This window comes from Lipotes vexillifer, unplaced genomic scaffold, assembly GCF_000442215.2.
Source record: "Lipotes vexillifer unplaced genomic scaffold, Lipotes_vexillifer_v1.1 scaffold193, whole genome shotgun sequence".
NCBI lineage: Eukaryota > Metazoa > Chordata > Mammalia > Artiodactyla > Lipotidae > Lipotes > Lipotes vexillifer.
Genome location: NW_006769306.1, coordinates 2,370,034 through 2,391,472, shown reverse-complemented (window position 1 = coordinate 2,391,472; position 21,439 = coordinate 2,370,034). Strand labels below are relative to the sequence as shown.

At 41.0% G+C, this 21,439-nt stretch overlaps 1 protein-coding gene across 1 annotated transcript in view; it reads left to right on the top strand.

The window, feature by feature from the left end:
- The window catches only part of LOC103083893 (nebulin), a 120,982-nt gene that overhangs the window by 67,101 nt on the left and 32,442 nt on the right, over positions 1-21,439 (top strand). Inside the window, 18 exon segments of the mRNA XM_082930885.1 lie at positions 3,416-3,520; positions 4,227-4,331; positions 4,744-4,848; positions 6,933-7,037; positions 7,394-7,498; positions 8,152-8,256; positions 9,262-9,366; positions 11,429-11,533; positions 12,971-13,075; positions 13,757-13,864; positions 15,778-15,882; positions 17,437-17,541; positions 17,983-18,087; positions 18,712-18,816; positions 18,907-19,017; positions 19,734-19,844; positions 20,059-20,160; positions 20,271-20,375. Coding sequence (XP_082787011.1) covers positions 3,416-3,520; positions 4,227-4,331; positions 4,744-4,848; positions 6,933-7,037; positions 7,394-7,498; positions 8,152-8,256; positions 9,262-9,366; positions 11,429-11,533; positions 12,971-13,075; positions 13,757-13,864; positions 15,778-15,882; positions 17,437-17,541; positions 17,983-18,087; positions 18,712-18,816; positions 18,907-19,017; positions 19,734-19,844; positions 20,059-20,160; positions 20,271-20,375 — 1,902 coding nt within the window.

Genomic DNA, 21,439 nt, shown 5'->3' with positions numbered 1-21,439 from the left:
GCTGTCAGGAACCCTAATCATGGCAGTGCAATTTGAAAAGTTTTTCAATGGCTCTCTGCTCTGCTGCCCACTCAGGAAATTCCAAACAACTTAGTTTCATTGTCATCTGCCCCACCTGGCACCCAGGCTCCTGATTTATTGCCATTAGTTGTGCATAGATCTGATCCTCTCACCTATGTTGGTTCCTTGAGGAATGGCCCCCCATCTTATTTAGATGTGTATCCTATAGTGCTTTGGCCATAACAGATGTCCGTGTTTGCCAAGGACAAAATGTGCTTTCTAAAGGTAAGGGCATCCCACAAATGTAAATGGTTACTCCTATTATAGGTCAGTGGGCCATTCTCATTCAACTCAGTTTGTCTTGTGACCTCATTTATCAGACTCCATAAAGCTGTCAGGCCACTTCATTGACTTCCCATGCTTAATAACTCTGATGGCTGCTGTTTAGGGATCACTTATGTCCTTAGACTTAAAGAAGCCTTGGCAAATCAAGGTTTGTCCTCAGTGGAGGGGATGTGCAGCCTCCTACACTTGGAGTGAGCCAGGGCAGAGGATGATTCATTCTTCAGCTCTTACAAATGCTACATTGAGCACATTTGCTTTCCTGAGCACTTCCCTCTGTTATTTCAACCAGTGCTAGCACTCAGATAGGAATGCATCTGGGGTTTCTTCTCAGTAAAGGTGCCTCTCCACGCTGGCTAAGTATCAGAATCATCTCTGAAATATTTTAAAACTACCCTTGAGTGGGCTCCAACCTCAAGCCCCACACTAGATTCTCTATGTCTGGACATCTGCATATTTTTAGCTGCCTCACAGATGATTCTAATATTCAGGCAGTGTTGGAAACCACTGCTTTAAAGTATCACATCTCTCCTCCAGCCAATAATTAAATAATTAAAAATTGTTTGGTAACTTAAAGTGCTTATTGGCATCTTTTGGAATACCTTTACTTCTCTCAGCTGTCTGGGTTCAGAATTATCTAAAACTTTAATTTCTCTTCTTCCCAATTCCTATTGGGATTTTGTGCATATTATGCAACAGCATTGAGGAAGAAAAATAGATATTGTTTAGTAGTGCAATTTCTCTCACACTTGCCTCACTGTAGAATGACCTGATCTTGAGAAAATACAGATTTGAACTACTACCCTGAATTCAGAAGGTCTGGGGTAGAGCCTGCAAATCTGTTCTTACTAAGGGGGTTTTAGGATCAGGTGAGTTTGGGAAACACTGGCTTAGTAAAAAGTTTGATGGCCAAAAGTTCAAGTTATTGACTTTTGACTTGTCTTTAAATTGTGCAGATTCTTGACACATATATATCTGTAGTACTAGGAAGCAGAGATGTTGTCCCAGGGAGTATAAACAATGCATACCTAAGTACAGGGGAAATACACTTCAAAGGGAATCGTAGAAATGGCATGGGAGAGGTGGGTCTTAGTTCCAGATTTACTTCCAATTTGTTGTGTGACTTTTTCTAATTCACAACTTTAACACCCTAATTTCCTGAGCTAGAGAATTGGACTAGGTAATGATTTGGGCTTCTTTTAGCCATAAAATTCTATGATTTTGTCGATTTGATTTATTCAAAAATTTAGCCTGGGAGAAACAGTAAATTTCTGTTTTGTTTATCTCCTTTCTTTCACTGGTAACACCAAAAACAGCCCTAAGCGGATGAGCTATATTTTGTTTCAACTTGCACTTGTATATAATTTAGATGTAAAGAAATGGACACGTACATACATGTGTATATACATATTATTTATTTCCTACATTTTATCTGTTCAACCAGCATTTTTATCCATGATTAGGATTTATTTGTTTTCCATTTAGACTTTCTTGTTCACCTCATTATATTAAATGTTCTCGATATTTATTAGAGGACTACTGTTTTTCAGATCTTCTATCTAAATATGAGGTGATAAAAGAATGATAAAACTGAGCTCCTGCATTCCATGGGCTCATAATCTCTGGGAAGAAACAGACATCAATATGATAAATGGTATCCTACAGGAATGATCAAGACATTGGACTCCAGGAGTTCTCCAGGCAGATAAGAGTGGGAAGAAAATTCTAGGTAGAAGGCACGGTATGGGAAATTGGCCATAATGAGTTCTAGAAACTAGGACTAGTTTCAAATATCACATGGGGAGTGTGGAAGACTGTTGGGAAATGAGACTGGAGACATAGGATAGAAGAAGCCAGGTTATGAAGACTCGCGGGTGATATATTAATGATCTTGGACTTGATGAAAAGTCACTGATGAATTATTTCTGAGCAGGATAGATCTGAGCATTAACATCTAATTAGATCTGAACTCTAAGAAAATCTCTTGCTTGGGCTTGTGAAAGATGGGTAAACCATGTGAAGTGTCCAGTAGAGGATCTGGGAAGGTGGTTTAGAGGCTCTTAAGGATGTGTAGAAAGAAACAATGCAGGAGGCTGAACTAGGGCCATGGCAGTGGGAAAGGAGAAGAACGTCAGATTTAAGGAGTGTCCCAACGTTAGAAGCCCAGGATTCATGACCATTTTGATGTGGGAATGAGGGAGAAGGGGTCTAGGATGACTCCCCAAGTTTCTGGCCAGCATGACTAGGATATCAAGGAACCATTTAACAAAATTTGAAAACCATCAACCTCAAATGGATGGTTGAGGTCCTGGGTAGAGATGAGGTTACCCAAGGAGAATGTATAGGGTAAAAGGGGCCAACCCTTAACTCTAGCTAATAGCAGCCTTTGGGGGAGTGCAGAACCATAGAAGGAAGCTGAGGAGTGCCTAGAAAGATGGGAGGCCCCCTAGGGGAGAATGGGGGAATGGAAGGCAGAGAACAGAGTTCAGGAATGAAATTGCTGAGCAGTTACAGTTGCTGCAGAAAAGCATTCTAGGATGTAGCAATCGTAATTGTTTGTGGTAGTCTTAATGCAGTTCACTTCATTGGAGTGATTGGGTGGAAGCCAAACTATTGCCTTGTGAAATTATCAAAAGAGAGAAAAAGGCAAAACACAGAGTTTGCTTGGTTGTGAAAGAAAGGAAAAAGGCCATTGGCAGAACTTGGAAAAGGCTTAATGAAGGGAGGGACTTGGGTCTGTTTGCAGAAGAAGGGAGAGGGCTGGAACTTCGGGAGGGTTGAGGGTAACTGCTAGAACAGGGTCCTAGAAGGGACAGGTGAGAAGGGAACAAGAACACAGCTGGTGGCTTGGAACTCGGACAGGCTGCAGAATGTCTCTAATTTTGATACAAGGAAAAAAAGAAAAGGAAGGCTAAGGGGGTTAAAAAATATATATTGGTTTATTGGACAGAAACTGAGATTGCTGCAGTGGGAGAGGCCCTGCTTTTTCTCTGAAGTAAGCAATAAAGGCATCTGCAGAGCATAGAATGTGTCCATGAAGCAGAAATGATGGTTATGACTGTTTTATGTCCAGCTGGTGTACAGAGCTGCAGGCAAGAAGCAGAAGTCAGTCTTCACTTCAGTTCCTGATACTCCTGATCTTACAAGAGCCAAGCAAGGGCAGAAGCTTCAGAGTCAGGTAACACTCACACATGAAGATTCATAAACCTGCCACAGGGGGTGGTTCTGTGTGCCTGACCACTCCTGACAGTAGCAGACCCTCATACTTGGTCATCCTGATGCAGCCTCATGCCCTTTAACTTCAAGAAGCTGTTTTCTTTGGGGCCGTCTTCACTATGGTATGTTTTACGTGAGCAGGTAATGCCATGTCTTCTAAGTTCTATACAACTTTAGTCATTGGATGAGTGGTCTGTGGATTCCAGGTGGTGAAAATAAATTTTTTTAATTCATTCCATAGGACCTATATTTTGTCCACAGATAAATGAAACCACAATTCATGCATTCAGGCAAAAATGAAAAGAAATATATGTTGAAGACTATCAGAATTCCTCTCATTCTTCTATCAGCATTTTTTATCACGTGGATTTAGACTAGACCATACTCAGCAGCGGGAATGTTAGATGACTGGAGCGCGTATATGTGTTTCGTAATGTGAGACAGAGGGAGAAACAAATAAACAGAAACACACATAACAACAACAACAAAAAAAAATCAGGACAATAACAAGTAGACACTGCCCTCCCATCTTAGGGTTAGAAATGAGTAAAGAGGACTGAACACTAAATAAGGGGTGTTTTATCTCTGTAACATCTGATCCCTATTCTTGGTTTTTAATTTTTATTGGCGTATAGTTGATTTATAATGTTGTGCCTATTATCATTCAGTATCTGTATGTTGAACTTGCCACCAAAGAGAGGCCACATCATCATGCTGGAAACCAGACCACAGCCTTGAAGCATGCTAAAGACGTGAAGGACATGGTCAGTGAGGTAAGTTGGGAATTCAGCACCCAGGCACTGAGCTAAAGAAACAAATCCTTTGCTAAAACCTTCACCTGCTTGGGAGTTCCCTGGTGGTCTAGTGGTTAGGATTCGTTCTCTGCCATGTCCTGGGTTCAATCCCTGGTGATGAACTGAGATCCCACAAGATATGCAGCGTGGCCAAGATAAAAATAAATAAATAAATTTAATTAATTAAAAAAAACCTTCACCTGCTGCCTCTGATCAGAGAGCTCATTTCTATAAGTTGTGCTCAACAGCATCAAGAAACAGAAGGCAGAGCTATTCTCTTAACGAGCATGATCCGGTGTGTCCCTAGGCTGGATCTGTTCCATGGTTGTGAATTGGGAGGGATGAAAACACTTGAACTTAAATTTCTCTCTCTTCCATCTTTATTTCTTAGAAAAAGTACAAAATTCAATACGAAAAGATGAAGGACAAGTACACTTCAGTTCCAGATACGCCAATCCTCATCAGAGCCAAGAAGGCTTACTGGAATGCCAGTGATGTATGCATCCCTCCCTTCTTTCTTCATTGTGATGGGGCAGCTGAAGTGGAAACGCCTAAGAAGCATAAGATATTACAGTCATATCCATAATTCAGAGTCCTGGCCCACAGTACAGATCAGGAAAGAAACAAAAACACAAAAGCCAAACAAACAGGCACAAACAATACCATTTGGCAAAGTCGCTAAGAATAATGCTGAGAGATGCTGAAAACCTACTGCTTTTCTCATTGCTCTTCCAAGCAAAAATATGACCCTTTCTTCTAATTCTTTGGTGGCATTTCCTAGGGATACTTGATGTTGCTTATCCATAAAATGTTGTTCTTGGAAACAGCCAAACATGGTTTCAAATCCTGATGCTGTGATTTGCCTGCTGTATGACTCCATATAATTTACCTAATTCTTCTGAGTCTCTTTTCTTATATGTGAAATGAGGATAAGAATTGTGATAATTAAATTAGACTAAACAAGGTAACAGACACACATTTCTAGCACAGTGCAGGGCTCTTAGTTGACACTCAGAAAATGTTTGTTCCTCCTCTTGATCGCCTAAATCATGTGAATGACATGTTTGTTAGAATTCAGAGGGACAGACTTTCATTTCCCATACCACGTGATCAAGGACAGAGTGCCTTTCAACGGTAATGAGATTATCTGTTAATGAAGATATGAAATGAATCAACCCAGTTAGATGGCCAGTCCTTACCAGTTTTGTGTCCCAGAGCCCAATTATGAATGCATTGCACCTATTACCAGAACCAGGATCTTTGGAGGACTGGAGGACTGGTTGGGACTTAACCCAGCCAAAAGCTCAAGCAACCCCCTCACCCTCAATTTAGCAACATAGCTCTAGGATTTCAAGCATCTTAAGTGGTTACAGTAATCCCTAAGCAGAATTGTGAAAGTGTACAGCAAATTGGAACAATATCTTAGTTCCATAATTTTGTCAGAAATTTTCAGTTGCAGCTAAAAGGAGTCTGCTAGTTGGAAGAAGACCATGTCGGTTTGCTTAAAATATAAGCTGAAAAAATTATATGCTACCCTCAAAATCTATTTGCTAGTATAGTTTTTGTCTTCTTGTGACAGCCCCATCTTTATCACTTCAAGGTTACTGTTGAATATTAATTTGAACCAAGCTTGCTCTGCATCACCACTTCTCAGGGACGTCCACACAGTGAAATTGGCCCCTGGAGCTCATTATACGCCACTGGACAGCCCTATCCCCAGGGCTTTGTCAGTACCAATACTGGTAACTCTAACCTTTGAAATAGTCCAGCTGGTATGTGGCATTAAATTTAGCCTATCTACCGTGGCTATCTCCACAACTAGAGCTAAAGGATCTTAGATTACCCATCTGAAAAACAAAGTTAAAGACCTCCTTCACTATGTGTTTGCTCAGCTACCCAAAAAAGAAAAGATTCGTTCGAGATTGAAAACAGAGTGCTCAGAGAAGTATTCATTTTGTGTAGATGAGATGAATCTTCTATGATATTCTTAGGTTAAAGTCAGAGCTGCTGACTTTTGAAATACCACAAAGATAAAGATTGAAATGGAATAAAATTTTAGGACTGCTCCATGGAAAAGGCATTTTAATACCAGGAGTTAGAAACTAAATCTTTCTCCTTTTTCCACGTACATTAGTATGTCTTGGGTTCAACAAAGTTATGCTGCTTTTTAATTTTTTCTCCTCCCAAATGAGCTTTTTGTCTGCTTGTTTTACGTTTAAATAAACTTTTTATTTTAAATAGTTTTAGATTTACAGGAAAGTTGCAGCGACAGTACAGAGAGTTCCCATATAGCCTATACCCAGTTTTCCTTGTTGTTACCACCCTACAATACCATGGGACATTTGTCACAAATCAATATTGATACATTATTATTAACTAAACTCCATACTTTATGCAGATTTCTTTTGTTTTCTCTGAATGTCCTTTTTCTCTTCCAGGATGTGAAAGAGGTTTTTAATCTCTCCCAAATTTATTCAAGGGAAAACATAAGAGAGAAAACTCAGGAGAGTTCAAGGTTAGAAGAGCTTAGTTATTTAACTTGGTAGTTCTTCATAATCCATGTGCTCTTCCTCTTTCCAGCTACGCTATAAAGAAACATTTCAAAAGACCAAAGGGAAATACTACACTGTGAAGGATGCTCTAGACATCGTTTATCATCGCAAAGTCACAGACCACATCAGTAAAGTACGCCCCTATATATTTCTACTTGTGTTGGGCTCAATAACCCACCATAACTTTTAAAAGTATCCTCCCTTGGGCTTCCCTGGTGGCGCAGTGGTTGAGAGTCTGCCTGCCGATGCAAGGGACACGGGTTCGTGCCCCAGTCTGGGAAGATCCCACGTGCTGCGGAGAGGCTGGGCCCGTGAGCCATGGCCGCTGAGCGTGTGCTCCGCAAGGGGAGAGGCCACAACAGTGAGAGGCTCGCGCACCGCAAAAAAAAAAAAGTATCCTCCCTTTCCTAAAACTCTCTGGAGATAAATGGACTTTTTTACATTAAATTTGGGTAAGACGTTAAAGCTGTCTTTGTGCTTTTACCACAGATAAAATACAAGGAGAACTACATGAGCCAGCTGGGAATCTGGAGGTCCATCCCTGATCACCCTGAGCACTTCCACCATCGAGCAGTCACTGATGCAGTCAGTGATGTGAGTCTTGAAATCTTCTATTTTTACATATAAATTAATATGTCCACATGACAATGAAATCAAACACTGCATAAAAACTGATTAAACACTTGACTAAATTTTAGCTCTTGTGTATGGATGTTTAAGTCATAAGGCTCATTGCTAAATAAGTGAGCTTCAACTCAGGAGACAGAAAAATATATTCAAATTTATAAACCTAATTTTTCTTCTAAATGTGTTACATCATAATACATGACTGGAAGTGATATATTTCATGTAAATGATAACCCATTTTTGAGCAACTGAAGAGACAACTTCATGACAATTAAGCAATGAAGACACATGACAATGCTCATTTAGAAAGAAATTTCAGCTCTTTATATGAAAATACAGCTGCCGAGCTAATGATGTACTACTCTCTAGGCAAGTATGCCTGTTAAATTTGAATTGCTTTACTTGGTATTAAAATGAAAAATTCCATATGCAATACAGTATACCATAAAGTGAGCAGAAATCAGTATTATTGGAAATGTCTCTTAAATAATTATTTCAATACTTTATTATTCTATATAGCTTAATGGTCAGACCTTCTATTTGTTCTACTTGTATCGATCCTAACCTACTGCTATTTGGAGATAGGTACTTAAAACTCTTTGGTGATATTCTTCTCCCAGGTAAAATATAAAGAAGATTTGACCTGGCTTAAAGGCATTGGTTGCTATGCCTTCGATACCCCCGACTTCACTCTGGCTGAAAAGAACAAGACTCTCTACAGCAAGGTATATATCTACTCAAGGGTAACGGCCATATCCATGAAATGTACTCCAGTGCCCACAGAGAGAATTAGTACTGAGGAAACAGCTTCTCATATTTCCATCCCTATCCTTGCTTCTAGACCCTAAAGTTGGAGCATATACTACATTATTCACTCTACTCAGGAATTATTTTAGTATTGGCCTCATTGACAATAGTAATCATTTATTTACATCACTCATTTGAATTTGATAAAAGGCCATCTCAGTACAACTCCTCATGGCTCTTCCAGAATTTCCTAATATGTCTCTGGGTGATTTGATATGGAAGCAAATAGAAAGTGAGATTATTTTAGTCTACAAACTTGATGTGTGACTTGAAGCAAATAACTTTGTTTTTATGGCCTCATTTTCCTACTTACAAAATAAAGCAGTTGGATTAGCTTCCTTTGAGTTCTAAAATAGAAGTCAGCAAACTTTTCTGAAAGGTTCCAGATAGTAAATAGTTTACACTTTGTGGATCACATTCATTCTGTCACATATTCTTTGTTACAATCCCTTAGTACTATATAAAAAAGTTTTTTCTTAGTTCATGGGGCTATTTAAAAACAGGTAGTGGTCTAGATGCTAGCATACCCCTGCTCTAAAATATTATGATTATCTGATTCATTACTGGAAAACTGCTTCTAATTAACGGAGTAAAAACTGCCTTTGAGTGCACATGGAAATACATTCAAAGTAAAATAATAATCACTATAAGTATTGAAACAAAGAAGAAACTGATTTGGGTTTTTGTCCAATACGGAATATAGATCTATTTGACATCCATTCAATGAAAGTATGTATTTGGGGGCTAGTTTTTAAGACATTGAGGCGGGTATACCCTTCATTGCCTTGGGAGCCAGAGTGTGTTCAGTAATTACTTGTTATCTCTATGAATGAATTAATCACAATTGTATACAATAAATGGCATGTCTCATTCTTAAGATAATCACAGCATGCTATCAAGTAACCATGTTCTATTTTCTCTAGTATAAGTATAAAGAGGTATTTGAAAGGACGAAGTCAGATTTCAAGTATGTTGCTGATTGTCCAATCAACAGGCATTTCAAGTTTGCAACTCAATTGATGAATGAGGTATGTATGACCTGATCCAATTGAGCCTATTAGCGTCCCTTAAGAAGTCTATAAATGACGTTTGATGAAAACCCAATACCTAAAATGACAGGAAAGCCATTTTAGTGTTGATTCAAGATTATGCATTGGGAAGGCTCTTATAATATCACTATCTGATGAGCTCTGCCAAAAGCAAGAACAAGAACAAAGGAAGGGGCTGTCCAGAGAGGAGTGAGGTCCCCACAGCCAGCACAGCCTCTGCTCACACTAGCACAGGGCAGCACAGCCCTTTGGGTGATGAGAGCAAAGAGGTAAAGGATTTTGTTGACTCTCAGCTGAACTCCCTTCAACAGGGAGGGTATAGGATCCTGTGTAGAGTTGGAAGACCCAGAAGTTCAAAGTTAACTTAGTATCCCTTACCAGGGCACAAAAATGGCAGCCCTAAGGGGGTAGTTGTGATTCATGCCTTCAAATGTATTGCCATTGTGACTCATACACTGGTGCAGAGAAGTGTCCATTTGCACTCAGAATATTCCTTTACCTTCTACCCAGTTTTTCCTGGAACTGTCTTTGCAATGGTTTAAGGTAAATTTAGCTTAAAATGATGAAAGAAGCAAGCTATGAATTAATGTATGTATGGATGGTTTTTACATTTAATTTCCTATCTTTGTATTTTCCACAGATTTACATAAATTCAAAAACAATGTTAGAAAATTAGTAAAATGTGTCAGAAGATGAAAATGTAGCCAATGGTATATTTATTTCAATATATAACTTTTTTTTTGTTTATAAATTTGATTTAGTTTATTTTCAGTAGATTTCCAGGTGGGATGACTCTGAAGAATTACTGTTGGTAGCTTCCTAGGAAGACAGTCTTGATATATTTTGTTTCTATTTTTCTAATTCACGAAGGATTTCCAGGTCTCTTTTATAATCAAATAAATTAACTAGCATATTAGAATGTGTCCATGAATATACCTTTTGACTCTCACAGCCTAAAGTAGTAAACCTGTAGCTTGTCAGTGCCTTATTTTAAATATAATGTAAGATGTCATAAAACTTAACATTGCTAATGACATCATAGGAAAAGATGGAACATGTTTAGGTACAAGGTACTTCAATTTTGATGTTGTAACTAATCTAGTCCAAGCCCCAGCCTTCTCCAGGCCAACATCTTCCTTTGCTTAATTCTGTTCACCTCCCTATTTTCATTACCCTGAATGCTTTGGGAGCCCACCTCTAGAAAGGACATTTTTCTGGCTCTCTGAAGTATCTTGGGACATTTGTGTATAGCCTTGAAGTTGTTGTACTCTTGCTATAATTTGATATGATGTTTGAGCAGAAAAAATACAGAGCTGATTATGAGCAGCGGAAAGATAAATACCACCTGGTAGTCGATGAGCCTAGACATCTGCTGGCTAAGATCGCAGGCGACCAGATCAGTCAGGTACTGTGATGGGGCCGCCTGGACGGCCAAGCAGGACTGTGCTCCAAGTTTCTCATGAGATGTCGTCCCGTCTGCTGCAAGGATGTCATAGGTTCTGCCTATGATATTGGGATGTTCTGTTCCAAATTATCTGTCTAGCCACCCAAAGAGCCCACGAGCTTTTTGAGTGTGCCAGTCCATGCTCTGTGTCCTCACGTGTGCTGTGGTGAACATGAGATGCACAGCTGGGTCCTCACACCCTTCATCCTTCAGGAGGGCCTGTGTGTAAACTGCAGTTGTAAAGTGCGAATTAAGGTGCAAACGCAGAAACAAAGAAACAAGTTAACGGAAGGAAAGAAGACAGAACTCCTTACTGTGTTTTTCTATTTCAATGATGTCACCTTTTCTATAAGGCAATTTTGGTGGGACTGGCTCTATTATTCCCCATTCACAAGGGCTGTGGATGGTCAACTGCAAATATCACGTCACCCTGCTTGGCATTTTAATACATCTGGTTGTCTTCACCCACACATACACGTGAGAACACAAAGTGTGTGTGCCTACATCTCTTCACTCAGAGGTGATCAGGATATAGAGCTATGTTCTTTTCCGTCTTCACAAGTCTCTTTTGTGCTTCACTGCTCTTTGCATGAACAGAGAAAATATAAATCTAGTGCCAAGATGCTTCTGAAACAAGGATGTAATGAAATTCTGCGTCCAGATATGTTGACTGCCCTCTACAACACACACATGTGGAGCCAGGTAATGTCTGATGTGATGCGAAGAAGAGATTTAGGAGCCTTGGGGGCATATTCACTTCTATGCTTCCCCTGATTTCCTTCCCTGGCCCGCTGACCAAGCTGGTTTCACATGACAAAGCTGCATAAGTATTCACTGCCTGTAAATGAACTCTGGATGTGGACAAGTGTGGCGCTGTAGCAGCCAGCATTTGTACGTCTTCTGACACTTTTGGAATTCCAAGTAATATTAACTGAGACTATTTCAAAGTTTTTCAAACTTTTCCAAATTGGTATAACTTTATGTTTTCCAATATTTGCCCCAAAGAAGTAGATTTCTTAGAGATTGAGGATGTTGAGTAAATTTGACAGTATTTAAAAGATGTGACTATTTAATGTTTTCATCTAATGTGTCCATTGCTCAATAATGACTACACTGTACCATTTTGGAGAGATGAGGATGACAGCGCAGCTCTTTGAATATTGTGCATATTCATGGCCCCTCTTGAGTTTGATGCTGAATTTGCTAGGTTATTTCCAGCACATCTGTCCTCACACACCCTTGTTATCAGCACTGCTGATCACCTTGCCTTCCTGCAAGGTCAACTGAAGCACACACCACCACCTTCCCGTCATACGCTGGAAGGTAAATTTGAAGCAGCAAAAGGCACTGATAATTGCTTAACGACCAGATAATTGCTTAACGACCAGATATGATGGTAATAAAAGGCCGTTGTTCCCCACAGGCAAAGAAAGTTTTTAATCAGGCTTTTGTATTAGCAACTTGTTTTATCACTTTAGTTTGACATCAGATCAACACATGAAATGAGGAGGATGAGGTCTTCCTATGAACATTCTGTTTGCCTGAACTTTTACCTTGGTCCCGATATGATCATCAGATAGTTGTGCATGGAATTTTGCTGTGCTCTCTGTCTGTACTGCTTGAAACCGCTTATGTGCATGAAAAAAAAAAAAATCATGACTTGAAAATTTCAAAACTGAATGTCTTTAAAAATAACTACTTCAAACTGTATGTATTCATTTTTTTATCTGTTTCATCTTGGATATGGAAACATACTTAAGAGATCATATATATTCGATGTAGCATATTGTGAGCGAATCATTACTTGCCAGAGTCCAGAGAACATGGGTCTAGTCCTGGCTCTGAGATTCACTCTATATTTGCCCTTAGCTCGTACTCTTAACCTCTCTGGGCCTCAGTTTCCACGTGGATAAAATATATGGAAAATATTATTATTTGCTCACTCTATTACACTTTTGCTATCAAATACAGATTTATATAAACATTTCCAGTTAAGAAAGCATGGCATCATCCCGCACACCTATGGCTCACATAACAATCCGACTCTTTGCTGTGGGACTCTCTCAAGAGGAAAGCTAGAGTCCCCGAGAGCCCTCTCTCCTACTTCAAGTTAACGTGTTCTTCTCCTCTACAATTTAGATCAAGTACAGGAAAAATTATGAAAAAACAAAGGACAAGTTTACCTCAGTTGTGGATACTCCAGAACACCTACGTACTACAAAAGTCAACAAACAAATTAGTGATGTAAGTACAAGAAACACTGAATGGGTTTTTGCCCTTGGGGGGGCACTTGCAAATGTGGAGGGGCATTGTAGATGGTCACAATGTTTGGAAAAGTTTTTTTTTTTTTTTGGCTGCATTAGGTCTTTGTTGCTGCGCACGGGCTTTCTCTAGTTGCAGCGAGTGGGGGCTACTCTTCGTTGTGGTGCGCGGGCTTCTCACTGCGGTGGCTTCTCTTGTTGTGGAGCACGGGCTCTAGGTGCGCGGGCTTCAGTAGTTGCAGCACATGGGCTCAGTAGTTGTGGCGCGCGGGCTTGTGGGATCTTCCTGGACCAGGGATCGAACCTGTGTCCCCTACATTTGCAGGCAGATTGTCAACCAGTGCCCCACCCGGGAAGTCCCTGTTTGGAAGATTCTACTGCCATTTAGAGGGAGGGAGGCAGGGACAATAAGTGTCCTACTATGCTCAGGACCCTTCTTTTACAGTAAAGAATTGTTCCAACCAAATTGGCAGACACCCCATTGTAAGGGCACTGGAGCCTTAGCAGAAAGCATGAAAGCACCTGTTGAGTTTATGGAATTCTCTTTCCTTTATATACACTCAATGACAACAAACAACAATGTTGCCTTTATATGTTTACATTATGTTACAGTGTCAACTGAGATACATAAAGTTGTCTCTTTCTGCCTTTTCATCTCCTTCAGATACTGTATAAATTGGAATACAACAAGGCCAGACCCAGAGGCTACACCACAATCCACGACACGCCCATGTTGCTGCATGTCCAAAAGGTCAAAGATGAAGTCAGTGATGTAAGTTACCAGGACGGCTTTGCAGCCCCTCTCACTTTGGCCTCTTTGTAATGTGATATAACAAAAACAGGTCCACTTATCTATTCCTGTGTAACAATCACTCTAAATGTAGTGGTTTGAGGCAGCAGTCATGCTTTTTTGGCTCACAGTTCTGTGAGCTGAGTGGGCACAGTTGAGTGGATGCTCTACCCCACGCGCTGCAGCTCAGGCAGGAAGGCTCCCTCCCAGAGCTGGCGCCCGATCACGGCTGGGCTGGGAGCTCAGCCATTGTATAGACAGGAGCCCCTGTACGTGGCCTTTCCGTGTGGTTTGGCCGTCTCACGGCAGCGTGGATGGGTTCTAAGAGGCTGGGGTAGAAGCTTCCAGAGCAGTCTGAAAAATGCAGTGTGCCATAAACTCTATTAATACTCTGTAAGTTTTGTCTTGGCTAAGAGGAAAAGGTAGCCATTAAATTCTAATACTGTGAATTTGAGGAGAAATTATATTCATATATTTTCATATATATAGCTAGCTTCTATGGTGGAAAACTATCATAATATTGGTTAAAAAATAGATTAAATATTTTAATGGCTATATGGGCACCATAAAGAATAATGAAGGCAACTATGGAATCCCTACCCCAAAGCCTTGACTGAGGCTGGTGCTCAGGAATTCTTTGGTAGCTAAACAAATGGGTTCACACTATTGACTCTAAGTTGCCAAGAAAAATGCTAAATACATCAGTGCACTGTTTATGAAGGCAGAAACGTATAAATCATTTAAAAAACATTTTTTATATTTTTTATGTTAAAATAAATTTTGACACTTCGGACATAAACGTCGGGTATTCATAAACATCTATAAGGTAGATCCCTTATGTGGAGCAGCCCATTCCCTCTCAGTGTAGAAAAATGAAGCAATTCTATATCCATTTCCCTAAATTTCTGATTGTAACAATAACCTGAGATGTTGATGAAAAATATGAATTTCCAAGTCAGTCCCCTAAAGCTACTGATTTACTACCTCTATGGTGAAGCACAGAAAATTCTGATTCTTATGATCAGGCAAGTTTAGTAAGCGCTACTATGGCTTCCATAGAACAGTTTTACTCAGTCGCAGTAAGACCTAAGATCCTTCCGCAATAACTAGTGAGAAGTCCCAGATGGAGCCCCAGGGCCCTGAAATTTAAAAGGAGCAAAAGTGGGTGAAGCTAGAAATTCCAGTCTAGACATGAAAAAATGACCAGTTGGGCTCAAAGAGGCTAAGCCTTCCCTTTTCTCCCCCTCCCATTCAAACCCACACATGCCCACACTTACCAGCGATGGCTCTAGCAATGACAGTAGTGACGACAGCATTCATCCTTCAGTTCATTCATTCATCAAGTATTTATTGGGTTCCTAAGTGTCTGATGCTAGGAATGAGGTGATGAATGATACACAATCTTTGCCCGCAAGGGATTCAACTCAATGGAAAGAATAGACAGATAAATAATTATAACGTGACATGATAGCAGCTACAACTGTAGGGGCATGGAAGGAGGGCAAGCCTGATCCCATCTGCGTGAGCCAATGGGGGGAAGGCTTCTCTTCCATCAACAGTTTTCAAGATGTTCTGAACTCAGGAGTTTCTGACTTCGGGACAGGAAAACACACATGGATAGCTGTCCAGCTGCCCCTTTCAGCACAAGCTCAGAGGACATAAATTCTATGGTGACACTGGTGAACATACGCAATGTGTCCTGGGGAGTTGGTTTTAAGATCTGAGACAGGATGGTGCGTGTCACATAGCTGCACGGCTGCATCCCTTCTTCACAACAGACTGATTCAGACTTAAGGAGTATCATGTACTATATTATGGTTTTAATTTCTTGTTTTTTAAGATACTTGTGGGCTGCTATAAAAAAAAAAAAAATTGACCTGTGTTTCCTCCCACAGCTGAAATACAAAGAAGTTTACCAGAGAACTAAGTCCAACTGTACCATTGAGCCTGATGCTGTTCATATCAAAGCAGCCAAGGATGCCTACAAAGTCAACACCAATGTAAGTTCCAGAAACGTCCCCAAGCCTAATAGGGGTTCATCAGCTTCTGTAGGTCACATGGCCTCTTTTGACATCTTTTCAGGTGATTGAGCTCTAGTGAGTCCAGATCAAGGGTTGGGCCCCAGACCATGAGTGATAACACTGACCTCTAAATGCTGCCCATGGTTCTTACAAAGGAGAGTGGGGAAGAGCACGGACGGCCCATGGATGTTATACCCCCTCAGCCTCCATGTTAGGATGCTGAAAAATGGGGGATTTAATTCTGAAATGAAGGTTACATTTTCGACAGTGTCTCCGGTCTCCATGTTCTTCTCCTGCCACAAACTCTAGAGCCTACTTCTCCTGAAAAAAAAAAAGAGAACCCTTGAGCTGCTTGGTGCTGTCAGGAGTTGGCCTAGACCTTCCTTCTGTTCACATCTCCCTGCGCTGACTCATTTCTTTGTGATGGGGCATCTTAAAGCCTCAACCACAGAAACATTTTTGTGCATTTAAATGAGTATCGACTTCTTAAAAATATATAAATGGTTATATAATGAAATATTATAAAACCCAACTAGTGCCTACTAGTGCTACCGAGAACTTATATTTATTAGGGCCAGCAAACTGAAATGCCTTTAGGGACTGGCAGGTAGCGTACAGGTGTCCTGGGGATGGACAGAGGGATGGGTAGCAGGATTGATGTGGGACGAAGCAAATGCAGTAAAATGTACGTTGTAGAATCTAGGTGCTGGGTGTATGGGTATTCTCTGTAAGATTCGTGCAACTCCTCATGCATTTGAAAATTCTGACAATAGAATGGGGAAAAGTTGGATCAATTTTTAACTTATAAAACATGTTTATCTTATTGTATACCAATTATACCTTGACCAAAAAAAGGAGAAAGAAAAAGAGTGAGGAAAGAAATGTGCCTGATGATGAGGGCTCTTCCCAAGGACACTCACTTCTGTGCCTCAGGTTCAGCCCAAGGCAGTCAGTTCTCCAGCTCAGATGCAAGTCTAGCAAGTCCACAAGCACCTCTGATATCTGGCTGCCCAGGTTTGAAACCCAGCTCCACTGTTCACTAGCTGTCTCACCTGGGCAGCTTACTTAGCTCTTCTAGGCAGTTCCTCAGCTGCTGATTTCATACAGTTGTGGTAAAGAGTAAATGAGTTAATATATATATACATAAAGCACTTTGAAAAGTGCCTGGAATGAAATAAATACTGCAAGTGTTTAATACTTTTTTTAAAAGTCTGAATTTAGTTAGAAATTAAAAGTACTTGACTCTGAAAATGATTAGACTGCACTGGTAGAGTGAGTTTGAAGAATTGTTTCGCCAGGAGCCTTTAAAAATTTTAGCCCCTATTTTGAGGCCAAAGGGTCCCACAAGAGGACAACTTGAGTGGCCAACTAGTTGCATCCATTGTACAGAAATTTTCACTGGGGCTCTCTCTTGCATAAAGAACCATGACTTGTTATATGTTAAAATGCAAGATGAGTCCCTCTGTGTAACGTGTGCGGTTGTGAATTCAGGCCACTGAATGAAGTGACTTGTTTTTGTCTTGTTAAAAACAGCTGGATTACAAGAAGCAGTATGAAGCCAACAAAGCCCACTGGAGATGGACCCCTGACCGACCGGACTTCATCCAGGCCACCAAGTCATCGCTACAGCAAAGCGATGTGAGATAAGAGAGGCAGTCAGAACTGCATGACATACCTGAGACAGAAAATTTTATCTTTATTCATAATAACCACTGTCACAGGTGTTAACCCTAGCTCATTTGAGATCCAAGAAGGACAGGAGGGTTGTAAGGTGTGGAAGGCAAGCTCAGGAAGCAGACCTGGCCACAGAGCCTGGTCTCCCATGGCTGGGCCCAAACACTAACGGCTCAGAGTCCTGAGGGAGGCGGGGGAGGGCCAGGAGGGCTTTGTCCTGGCCTCGGGGCTGGAAAGGAGGAGCCCAGCTTTCAGTGGGCCCAGCAGGAAGCCCCTGCCCCCATCCTGGTAGCAAATCCCCATAGTGCCCTTAAGAAGAGGACTCCCTACAAATTCAACCAAATACCGGCTTCTTCCTGTGCCTGTCACCCTTTCCCATCTTCCTCTGTCTTTCTTCTGTTACAGTTTGAATACAAGCTGGACCGGGAGTTCCTCAAAGGTTGCAAGCTTTCTGTCACTGATGATAAAGACATGGTGCTGGCCCTGAAGAATTCTATAATAGAAAGTGATGTAAGTATTCAGTCCCTTCCAAGAGGCCTAACCTCACTCAGGGCTGTCTTCTGCAGCCCAGTGCCCAGGGGCCCGCAGCATAGAGGAGGCTGCTGCCCACGTCAACACCAATGATTTGGCAGAGCAGAGCGGCAGCAGTGGGAAGCTGTTACAGCCAGGTGGTCTCTCCTGATCTGTACTGCACCTCAAGATAATCCACACGCCGCAGTGGGGACTCTGAAGGCCTGGTTGGACTCTATAAGGAAACGTATTCATTTCTGTGGGGTCATACGCTTCCTATGCTTCCTGTGTTTCCTCACCTGGAAAGGAGGAATAATAATGCCTCCCAGGGTTTGCAGGAGGGTCCAATGACATATTTAAAAGTGCTGTGAACAAACGCTGTATGTATAAAGATTCATCGTAAGATTCATTCTGATTGTTATTAAAGCCTCAACTTGCATGAGATAAAGAAAATCCTTTTTTGATATTTCCCAAGATTTTCAAACATGAGCTCTTTTACTGAGTTTAATGATTCTACTCCGTCAATGATGCTATTCTCCCAGCTCTATTTAGTAACTTGGGAGCTTAATAAAAATACGCAGGAGAGTCAGAGGAGCTGAAGAAATGCTTTCTTCACCCCTGCAGCTGAAATACAAACAGAAACATGTCAAGGAAAGAGGAACCTACCATGCCGTGCCCGATACGCCTCAGATCCTCCTGGCAAAGACAGTCAGCAATCTGGTGTCCGAGGTAACCCTCCAGCACCCCATAGGCTTGCCTTCCGTCTTGGGCTGATGCCCCAGGCAGGCATTTAAACAAGCTCCCTGTGCTTTCCCTCAGAACAAGTACAGGCAGCATGTGAAGAAGCACTTGGCTCAGGGCTCATACACAACACTGCCGGAGACCCGGGACACCGTTCACGTCAAGGAAGTGACCAGGAACGTCAGTGATGTAAGTGACCAGCCCCAGGACTCTTGGCAGCAGCAATGGCACTTTACCTTAGACTCCAGCAAAAGACTGTAAGCCGCATTTTTGCTTACACTTTCCTTTGCGTTACATCACTCTTACCATCAGTACCTATATGTGAATTTTGAACGCTGGTTTAAAAGACAACTCAATATTTATTGGCTTTCCAATAATGGCAACTGTGGCAGATGTGGGTTTGGCCATAGGATGTATTGTCTAGCAATATAAGATGCCACTAACCTAGTGGTAATAAAGGGAGGGAGCATTGATAGTAAAGGTCAGCCTCTCCCATCATCTCCCCTCTCCTTAAACTGCTGAACAATTTTAGAGAAGTAAAGTCACCTCTTTGTATCTCAGTAATCTCTGCCCACTACATCCTTACGGATAATGCTTTAATAATCATGGTATTATATTTTATGAGCCCTGTGTGGTTCCATTTATTTTAAAAAGGTAGAAATGGTCAATGAAAGAGTTTAATTTCCTTGTCATCAGTTCTCCAAAGATTGGTGTGTGGTTCAATGACAGGTCCCAGGACAGAAATGACAGGGAAGAACTAGAATATGTATCAGAGACCCCAGTTCCAAAATGACACCAAGATGGAGAGCCACGGATTTTCCTCGAGATCTTCTCATAGTTCTTCAAGTAAAACAATTCTGTTCCCAACTTCCTCTGCTCACATAAGTAATTCTGGCTCTTTTTAGACAAATTACAAGAAGAAATTTGCCAAGGAGAAAGGAAAATCCAACTACTCCATCATGCTGGAGCCCCCAGAGGTGAAACACGCTATGGAGGTGGCCAAGAAGCAGAGTAATGTAAGTTTCTCCTCTCACTCTCAGGGGGCCACTTGAGCTGGTGGATCCCACATTGGTATATGCTGGGCTGGGTCCAGTGAGTGGTCACCCTAATTTCTATATCTGGTGGTCTAAAAAATACGGTAGTGGAGTTGATTTGGCTTTAATAAAAGGTTCCTTTCAGAAAGATAGCATATCTCTCAAGTGAACAGATGTTTTCTTTTTCCAAATAAAGGTCGCTTACAAAAAAGATGCTAAAGAAAACCTGCATTACACAACAGTGGCCGATCGGCCAGACATCAAGAAGGCCACGCAGGCAGCCAAACAGGCCAGCGAGGTAAGGGTGTGTTTACAAGGTACCCAGTCCCAAGTGGTCACTGCAAGCAAGTAGTTGGTGGTCACTGGCCACCTAGAATGTGTTGCCCATTCTGGTTTTCTTCGATGCAGGTGGAGTACAGAGCCAAGCACCGCAAGGAAGGCAGCCACGGGCTAAGCATGCTTGGTCGCCCAGACATTGAAATGGCCAAGAAGGCAGCCAAGCTGAGCAGCCAGGTAACACAGATGGGCAAGCAGCAGCTCTGATGTGAGGGGATGTTTAAAGACCTTGCAGGAAGAAGTGATTCCCAGAATGAAAGTGCAGTATTAGCAACCAGAGAGATACTGCAGCACTCCAGAGCTTTGAAAATTATATCACGAAAAGCTTTGAAAAGTTATATCAGATGCAGTCCCTTTTATTTTTTCATTCAGCAAACACATATTGAATGCCTGGGCTAGAAACTAGAGGCAGTAGATGTCCTCAGACTATATGTCTATGGCTAAATAATTACAGTTTGGGGTTGTAAGTGTTTGATCGAGGTATGTACAGGGAGCTGAGGGGGAATGCCTAATTCTAGCAGATTTCATATTATTGAGTAGATGGACTTAGAAATGCGTCCAAACTTGATTGTCCCATTACCTAATTTCCCTTGTGAGACCAATTATCTAGAATACTCCTGAGTTATGACAGGTTTTCAGACTTTAGATCAGAGACCCCATGATCAACCACCAGATCTTTCAGAGAGCAAGTTTTAGTCCCAAAAGATGAGCTCAGGAATATCTTAGCTCTTCTCCAATTCAAAGATCCTACCTTCTTTTCATTGTCTGTTTTCTCAAGTATTTGTTTGAAGAAATACGTTTAGGATACCTTTGGTGGTTGTATGTATGACTTTCAGCAATGCCAAACGTGGGATCCCAATCTTTTGGAAGATACAAGTAACATCAAGTGACAAAACAGGAGGGAATTATGAGGAGACGAAAAGTTCAGATGACTGATGACAAGCAAATACTATTTTTAAAAAGTTTTTGAATTTAAAACTCCTATGTGGTATTTTTATTATAAGTTAATGGAATTGTATAAGTACTCGAAACCAAGATATGAAATCACCAGCAAGAAACAGTGGAATCTCTAAGAATAATGAAATGTAACATAAACTTTTCAGTGTAAAAAATTTTAATATGTTTTTAAATCTCCAAGGTCATACCATTAGCAAGTTAAAAACAAATTGAAAATTTGAAGACTTTCTGGTTTTACCAAATAGAGAGGCCTGTATTTCTTTTTTTTTTTTTTTTTTTTTTTT